This window comes from Megascapheus bottae, chromosome 10 (genome assembly GCF_031878675.1).
Source record: "Megascapheus bottae isolate mThoBot1 chromosome 10, mThoBot2.hap1, whole genome shotgun sequence".
Classification (NCBI taxonomy): Eukaryota; Metazoa; Chordata; class Mammalia; order Rodentia; family Geomyidae; genus Megascapheus; species Megascapheus bottae.
Genome location: NC_143518.1, coordinates 2,819,223 through 2,828,174, shown reverse-complemented (window position 1 = coordinate 2,828,174; position 8,952 = coordinate 2,819,223). Strand labels below are relative to the sequence as shown.

General features: G+C 43.5%; 1 protein-coding gene across 3 annotated transcripts in view; it reads left to right on the top strand.

The window, feature by feature from the left end:
- Positions 1 to 4,093: 4,093 nt before the first annotated feature.
- Positions 4,094 to 8,952, top strand: part of Cep120 (centrosomal protein 120) — a 70,357-nt gene continuing 65,498 nt past the window's right edge. For 2 of the 3 annotated variants that reach the window (XM_090340081.1, XM_090340080.1), the window contains exons 1-3: positions 4,096 to 4,235; positions 4,470 to 4,545; positions 7,029 to 7,185. In XM_090340081.1, coding sequence (XP_090196207.1) covers positions 4,497 to 4,545; positions 7,029 to 7,185 — 206 coding nt within the window. In that variant the 5' untranslated portion in view covers positions 4,096 to 4,235; positions 4,470 to 4,496. Of the gene's footprint in view, positions 4,236 to 4,469; positions 4,546 to 7,028; positions 7,186 to 8,952 lie in introns of all 3 variants that reach the window. The other variant, XM_090340082.1, reaches the window with a different exon arrangement.

The following is an 8,952-nucleotide window of genomic DNA, read 5'->3' as shown; positions in this document are numbered from 1 at the left end:
GCTAACTTTGGGCACAAAAGCTCAGAGACAGCAACCAGGCCCTGACTCCCTACTCCAGGACTGACAGAAAAAGAAAAAAAAGAAAAGAAAAAAAAGACAATCAGAAAAGCTTTCTGCAGAAATTAATACAAATAAAAGGATAACTGATATATTACTAATTAGCTTGACAAACTAATGAATTTGCATGCTTATCTGCTTATTGTGCAACTAATCTTACATTGCCTACAAGTACTATAAACCTTTACGTGTTTTCAAACAGTAATTTGTGCTTTTATAATAAAAATTATCCTCATGAACTTAAGCTAAAATGTGGCGATTTATGCTAGAACTGAAGTCACTGTCATTTAATATAACAAGAAAAAATTAAATTATAGATCTAGATGGTGATGGAATTGTAATTCCACTTCATAGAGGAAATTTCATGTAATTAATTTTAGTTCACCATGAAAACCATGTGGATGACTTTGGGTAGCTCTAATGAGATAATTTTAGGAATAATACTGTTTGTAAGGGAAATTTAGGATAAAGAGAGGTATGTTTAAATTTTACAATATGGGAAAATGCTCAGTTAACTGCATGTGTATTTCTCAGGTTTGAACCTAGGGCCTTGCACATGCTAGGCAAACATTCTACCATCTTAGGTAAGTTTAATAATATGGCAGATATTTTATGAGGTGATTATTCACTGGCACACAATAATGGATTATAATCTAGACTTTAAGCCTTGCTAGATACACTAAAGGAAAATAAGACTCATTGACAGGCAGCTTCTGCTTCTTTTTTAGCTACTAATCAAGATGTGATAGTAGTCATATATAAAAAACAGTGATTTAAACAACATTTACTACATTTAAGCTCTGCAGTTAGAAATTACATACATTATTATTCTATAGCTGAAACTGAGTTGCCAAGAGATAAAGTGACTTTCTAAGGTCACCTAGCATGTAAATGGCAAAGCTAAACCATGATCTCCTGAGGTGATTTTCCTCTGGGGGACTTTTGTTCTATTGCTTGGGCCTCCCTTTGTCTAGAATTTAGTGCTAAGCATTCTCTCCCTTCCTTCTCCGGGCTTGTACTCTAGGCCTGGGCACTGTCTCTGAGCTCTTCAGCTCAAGGATAGTGCTCTACCACTTGAACCACAGCGCCACTTCCAGTTTTCTGGTGGTTATTGGAGGTAAATGTCCTATGGACTTTTGTGCCCAGACTGGCTTTGAACCACATTTCTTCAGATCTCAGCCTCCTGAGTAGCTAGGATTACAGGTATGAGCCATTCATACTTAGCTGCTAAATATGCTTTTGCACTACTTTCCTTTTGGCTACTCTTATTTAAGTTTTGTCAAAGATCTATTAGATCTTTGCACAGACAGCATAATCAATGACAATAATGGCATGTGCCAACAAAATCTAGACTGTGATAAACAGAAATACAAGGTGGGTTTCTTCAATAAAGATTTTCAAAGGTACTTTTGTGGTGGGGTCCAGAGATTGGTGGGCTATGAGACCACTCATACATAGCCAAACTTATTTCTACACTGGTCACATTAGCCAAGTTATGGAATCAGCCTATCAAAATAGGAATGGATAAGGAAAATATACATACACACACGGAGATTTATCCATGGACAAAATTGAGATGTTAAAAGTTTGAGCAAGAGAAGGACTGACACAAAAGAACTACACCCCAAGGTCGGGATCTCGGTGTGCAGCCTTGAGTAACAAGTGAGGGGTTTTATTCTCCCAAAATGGGGGGGTCATGCATCAAATGGAATCTTTCCAACTCTTCTATATTATGTAAGCTAAAGATGCAGAAGCAGAATACAGAAGCAAAATATCTGGTTGTCAGCAAGAATGTAGGTGCCAAGCTCACTTCTCAAAACTGGCTGCCCACAAACTATATCCAGTACGGGATTTTTAGGGGCTGCCACAAGTCTGTCTAGTGGTTTCTTGCTATGGCGTCCCAGCATCATCACTACTCCTCCCATGGCTCTCCAGTACTAGCATGGCTCCTTTCATGCTGAATGTCTTATTTCACTTTTTTTAAAAAAGAATTTATTAACGTTGATATTTACATCATATTTTAAATGACAAGTTTAACATACAAGTGTTCAAGGAGGGAATCTCTATTTACAATCACTGGGACTTAGTATTTAGAACTTAATCACAATTAGGCTAAGGGTTTGTATATCATAGAAACATTAATTTATGAAATAAAACATGTCTATAGAGTCATAGGTTTTTATGTGTATATAGTTATGTTTATATTTCCATTACCATGTCCAGAGCTTTGGGTATGCAGTTATTGAGTCCTCGCTCTTGTACTCTTTGGATTTAATAGCCACTCTTATTTCACTTTTTAAAGTTTAACCCCAGTGCCAGTGGCTCACACCAGGAACCTTAGCTATTCAGGAGTCTTAATTTTGAGGATTTTGATTAAAAACCAGCCTGGGCAAAAAGGAAAGTCTGTAAAACTTATCTGCAATTAATCAGCAAAAAGTTGGAAGGGGAAGTGTGGCTCAAATGATAGAGCACCAGCCAGAAGCAAAAAAGCTAAGATATGATGCTCTGGTCCTGAGTTCAAGACTCAGTACAAACACACACACACACACACACACACACACACACACACACACACACACACACACACACACAGACTTTCAAAGGGAGCTGGATGTGGTGGCTCACGCCTGTAATTCTAGTTACTGAGGAGGCTGACATCTGAGGATCGCAGTTCAAAGCCAGCCCGGGCACTAAAAAGTCCGCGAGCCTTTTATCTCCAAGCAATCACCAGAAAACTGGATTGCTTGCTGTGGCTCAAGGGACAAGGCAGTAACCTTGAGCTGAAAAGCTCAGGGGGATAACACCCAGGCTCAGAGGGAAAAGGATAAATACATAAATATTACAATAAATGATAGGACACTCCAATGCATTGTAAATTGGGACTTGTTTGGATGAATTGAACAAACTGAAAAACAATATTTGGCAGAGACGTTTGCATGGTGTTGTGGTTAAATATGTAATGTTTTAGGATTGTTAAAAGTCGGCCTCTGAAGAGTACTTAACAAGAGAGATGAATTGATGGGTTAGGGATTGCATTCAATGCTACGCAATGGCTGAAACTGTCGAGTCTGAATTCTGAGTACTGGAGGTGGACTCCGTTATCTTACCTATTAATAAGAATGTCTGGCACTGTTTGGTGACGCACTCAAAGCGATCACTTTAATTTCATTTTGGGTTTCTCATTTGTAGAAAGACTCTGGAAGGTCCTACGAGGATTTGGGAAGTCATCTCTTTGGATCTCCAAGTCTTCCTCCTGGCTTTGCCCCCCACCCCTTCTGCTGGGCACGAAGAGTAGGGAGAATAGTAAGGAGACCGCAGAACGAGGCCCAGCGATGTGTTACTTGTCCTCAGATCAACCTGTAGGTCGACGGGACAAGACACCAGCGGCGTCAAGACTCACGCACTACCACCTTTTTCAAGGTAGTTCTACTGTCGAGGCAGAATTATTTCAACATTCAATGCTAAAAAGCAGCACTCGGGCGTGAGGGTTCAGGCGGTGGATTCCGCCCGGCCCCCGGGGTCAGAGGCCCCGCCCCGGGCCCCGCCCACCGCCCACGTGACCCCGCCCACCGGACGCTGGTTTTGTTTTCAGGGGAATTTCGCAAGCCCCGGCTACTGTCGGAGCGCTTACGTCAGCGCCGACACTTCACAGTATTGCCGCTGCTTATTAAAAAAAAAAAGAAGACACCGCGAGGACAGTTTAGGGAGACTGGACTTCACACCTAAGCCAGTTTGCGTGCGTCACGGTGTTAAAGGCTGCCGACACGGGCGCCTGGATGCTGACCCGCTCGAAGCCAGACTTCCTCTAGATTTCTCAGAACGCGGCGAGAAGAAACTGCGGGACACGAGCTCGAGCTGGTGGAAGCGTTCTACGACAGCAGCCGGAAGGCTTTACGGCAGCAGTGCGCTTGCGCAGAACTCTCTTCCCGCCCCGCCTGCCGTTCCCCGTCCGGCTGGCAGGGGGCGCGGTGGGGCGGCGCGCTACTCTTTCCCTAGGGCTCTGGAGGGCAGGAGGCGACGCGGGCTGCGGGCGCTCTATCCCCGCCGGCTCTGCACTCTATGGCTTTCCTTCCTCCAGCCTCCCCCGGGCCCCGGGCCCGCGGCCTCGGTTGCTAGGCGAAAGCGCGGCGCGCCGGCGGCCCGGGGCGTTTGAAAAGTGGCCCAGCAGACGGCACAAGGTCCGGCGGCGGCGGGCTTGTCCCTGACGGCCGCGGGGCCGGGTCGGGACGCGCAGCGTCTTCCGCCTACAGTCACGGCCGGACGCGGGTCGGGGCTGGCGGGCCGGGACCGGGACCCTGGGCGCCGTGACCCGGGGCGGAGCGGGGCCGCGCGACGGGGGCGGCGGGCGGCCGGCGGCCGGCGGCCGGCGCCCCGGGCCTCCCGCCACTCACCCGCGCCTCTCTCCCTCGCAGACCCGCCTCCGGCCGCCCGCCGCGACCATGGTCTCCAAGTCCGATCAGCTGCTCATCGTCGTGTCCATCCTGGAAGGTGAGCAGCGCGGCGCCGGCGCTGCGGCCGCGTCCCCGCCGTGGAGCCGGCTGGGCTCGGCGAGGCCCCGCCGCCCTCGCTCCCGGGGCCGGGTGGACCCAGGCCCCGCCGCCCTCGCTCCCGGGGCCGGGTGGACCCAGGCCCCGCCGCCCTCGCTCCCGGGGCCCGGTGGACCCAGGCCCCGCCGCCCTCGCTCCCGGGGCCCGGTGGACCCAGGCCCCGCCGCCCTCGCTCCCGGGGCCGGGTGGACCCAGGCCCCGCCGCCCTCGCTCCCGGGGCCCGGTGGACCCAGGCCCCGCCGCCCTCGCTCCCGGGGCCCGGTGGACCCAGGCCCCGCCGCCCTCGCTCCCGTGGTGCCCCACGGCGGGCGTGAGTTGTAGGGCGCTGCGAGTGTGGCCCGGGAGGTGACTTGTTTGGATCCTTTAGATGATTAGGGAGGCAAATATTTAGAAACATCCTTCAAGATAAGAAAAAAAAAAGCATCTGATCAGTATATAATAAGAACCTTGAAAGCCAAGTGGTTCAGAATTAATAGTCTAAGAAATAGGTTGATTGTAGATAGTCCTAAGTAGGAGAGTTGGTTACATAACTCAGGAAGAAGCTGGAGTTAGGGATGTCAGTTAGCTTGTTGCCACAACATACCTAACGCTGATATGTGGTTCTTCCTCCAAACTATTCCTCCTCTTGTGTTTGTTTTGTCACTCATTACAGCCACATAGTTGCCACAAGCCAAGAACCTGGAGTTCTTAGGAACTTGACTCCTTTTCCATTTTTATCCTACACATGGCCAAGTGTTGATTTCATTTTCTAAACAATAATAGGGAGCCCTTATAAACTTTTGAATGGACTGATTTTCGTTGCGAGTACCTTGATTAGAGGCATTTGTTATCCACTAACCTATTATAGTGATCTTTCAGTAGTATGTTCCTAAGTGTTTTCTTCCTTCCTAGAAACATCTACCATCCCCTACAATCTGGAAATAACCATTATTTTACTAAATCTTGTGCTCTTCAGATTTTTCTGTGCCTTAAAGGGTAATGACTACACTCCTTAAATAGCAGATATGACCCTTTATGGTAGAACTCTTTCCTACCTTGTCAGTTCCATATACCCAGCTTTTCTGATATATTGACTGCTTGTAATTTCCTGTCTTAAGTTCTGGAAATACTTCTTATTCAAAAGAAATAGAATTCCTAGCAGGGTGTGGTGGCTCACATTTGTAATCCCAGCTATTAGGAGGCTGAGATCTGCGGATCATGATTCAAAGCCAGCTCAGGCACTAAAAAGTCCTTGCAGCTCTTATCTCCAATTAATCACCAGAAAACTGGAAGTGGTGCAGTGCTTAAGGGGTAGGGTGGTAGCTTTGAGCTGAAGAGCTCAGGGACAGTGCCAGGCTCAGAGTTCAAGCCCCACTACTGACGGACAAAAAAAAAAAAAATAGAATTCCTACTAAAAAAGTAACATTTAAACTGTGAACCTAATCTCAGGGAAGGGGATATGGTTTCTTTTGGTCTTAATATGTTCCTTGCTTTTGGGTTGAGTTCTTTTGCTAATGCCTTTCCTCTGTTCTTGCACATATTGTGGTCATTGGTATAATAGTCTTGACTGAAAATGTAAGTTCTTTCACTTATAGCATTCACTTTCATATATGAAATTTATAGGAGAATCTTCTGATCTTGTAGAGCAGTCACAGACAAGGTTCAGAGAGAGGCCCTTGGATACTGGGCTATGTATATGTTGTCACTCATAGTTGAGTGTTTACTCTCAAGTGAGAGCCTCAGGATGATACCCACAAATTTGCAATCCAGTCTTTCTGACCAACTTAATCCCTGACCAAGTAGCTTAAGCTAGAGTAGCAATAGAATTCATTCCTTAATAGTGTTTAAAAATTTCTCATCCTGATCCCTTCACCAGACTTAGTTTTTTATTTTTATTTATTTTATTGTATATGTGCTGATACTTGGCTTGAACTCAGTGCCTGGGCACTGTCCTTTAGGTTTCACAGGCTTCCGATTATTCAGATGCACCTTAATGTTTGAGAAATGCTGATATATAACAGCTTTCAATTTGATTAAGAATTCTTAATTATCAAGTAGATGTGTGATAGGTACCTTAAACAATGTATGGTTGACACCACTGTTAATCTACATCAGTTTTTAAAACATGTTTGTTGGGCACCAGTGGCTCATGTAGCTAACTGTTCACTATGCTGAGATTTGAGGATTGCAGTTTGAGGCCAGCCTGAGGAGAAAGGCTCTAATACGCAATTAACCACCAAAAAGCTGGAAGTAGAACTGGGGCTAAAGTGGTAGAGTACCAATCTTGAGCAAAAAAGATCAGGGACAGTGCTTAATTCTGAGTTCAAGCTCCAGTACTGGCATACATGCACACACCCACACACAAAGCATGCTAAGCCCGCTAAATGATTAGCCTGCTTGGTTTTTGTACATTTCCAGTTAATCTACATACTGTTGTTTCTTCAGGTCGCCACTTCCCCAAACGTCCAAAGCACATGCTCATAGTCGAGGCGAAGTTCGATGGAGAGCAGTTGGCTACTGATCCTGTGGAGCATACTGACCAGCCAGAATTTGCTACTGAGTTAGCCTGGGAAATCGATAGGAAAGTTCTTCATCAGCACAGGTGACTGCTATCTGCAATTCAGGTTTCCATCTTTCTTAGTCTCTTTTTCAGGCTCCACAAATACATTTTATAACTCACTAGGTTATAATAATCTTCGTAGTTTTTACTGTGCTAGAAATTGTGATATATCACCACAAATACATTTTATAACTCACTAGGTTATTATAATCTTTGTAGTTTTTACTGTGCTAGAAATTGTGATATATCACCACAAATACATTTTATAACTCACTAGGTTATAATAATCTTCGTAGTTTTTTACTGTGCTAGAAATTGTGATATATCATGTTTAATAGTAACTTATTTGAATACCAGATCAACCTATAAAGTTAGTCTTATTGTATCTTTAGTTTTATAGATGAGAAAATTGAGTCTAAGAAATTAAGTTATTTGCTCTATCAGTTGAATAGTGGTAAACCCAGCTCCAGGTCCTGAGCCTCAGCTTTTAACTACTACATCAAATTTAGCTGATTTAAAAAAATTTTTTTTCTTTCCTTTTTTTTTTTTTTTTTTTGAGGTGGGTTGGAGTGGGGCTTAGGTGTGACCCAAGTATATATTCAAGAAATACCTGATGACTTCTTCCAAATATTTGTTGGAATTCAGTGTAATTTTTGTTGATTTATTTATCATATATTTGGCTTGCCAAGAAAATGCAAAAGTAGTAAAAAGTTGGGTAAAAGTATATAAGGGATCCCTTCTAATTAATTTTATATTGATTTTAGAGTATCTGGTATCTAAAATGAACTTAAAGTTATAGCATGAATTCTGTAGCCAGAACAGCAATATATTTGTATTAAATGATTTCTGCCAGGGAAATCATTTCAAAACTGACTCTTTCTTAGTATTAAATGAACTCTGAGTAGGAAGTTAAGAGAAGAAAATTAAAGAAAAATTTATTTTGGTGGCTAGATCAGTCCATGAATTTGTTTAAAGGAATACTAAATTTTTATAGAGTATCAGAATGGTGCAAGTCATTTTTCATGGTTCTGTAATGCCTCCTCAAATGGGATTCTTGTATGAGGTGTCACAGCCATATCTATAGTTGTTCTTGTAGTTGTGTTAGTACCAGAGGATACCACTAGGGCTTTTATAGGCTGAAAAAGTAATATAGACAAGGTTATAAGTGATGATTTTGTGCTAGATAAACATAATGATGAAATCAGTTTAGCTTAGTAATGAACTGGCATAGGGTTTCTTTTTTTTTTTTTTTTTGCCGGTCCTGGGCTTGAGCTCAGGGCCTGAGCACTGTCCTTGGACTTTCTCAAGGCTAGAGCTCTACCACTTGAGCCTCAGCACCACTTCTGGCTTTTTGCTATGTATGTGGGGTACCGAGGAATTGAACCCGGGTCTTCATGCATGCTAGGCAAGCACTTTAACCACTAGGCCAAACTCCTGGCCCCTGGCATAGGGTTTCTAAACTGAAAAAAGATCCCATGCTATACTAATCAGTAACATGATTATAGAACATTGTTGTTTATGGGGTACATTGAATTATTCATTTAAAATTTAATCTTTGCAGGATTTAACTTTCAAGTTGACTTTTTTCATAGTTTTACAAAACTATGAGCATATATTTGTAGTTTTATATCTGATGGTGTGGTATAAGAAAGATTATTGAAAATCTTAAGAATTTATAATTTTTGACTATCAAAAGGCTCTATATTATGTAAGATTAAGAAAAATGATTCTTACTTGATAACTTTTTTGGTCATAGAGCTTAAACTCAGGGTCTTGGGTGGTGCTATCCCTGAGCTCTTTTACTCTCCA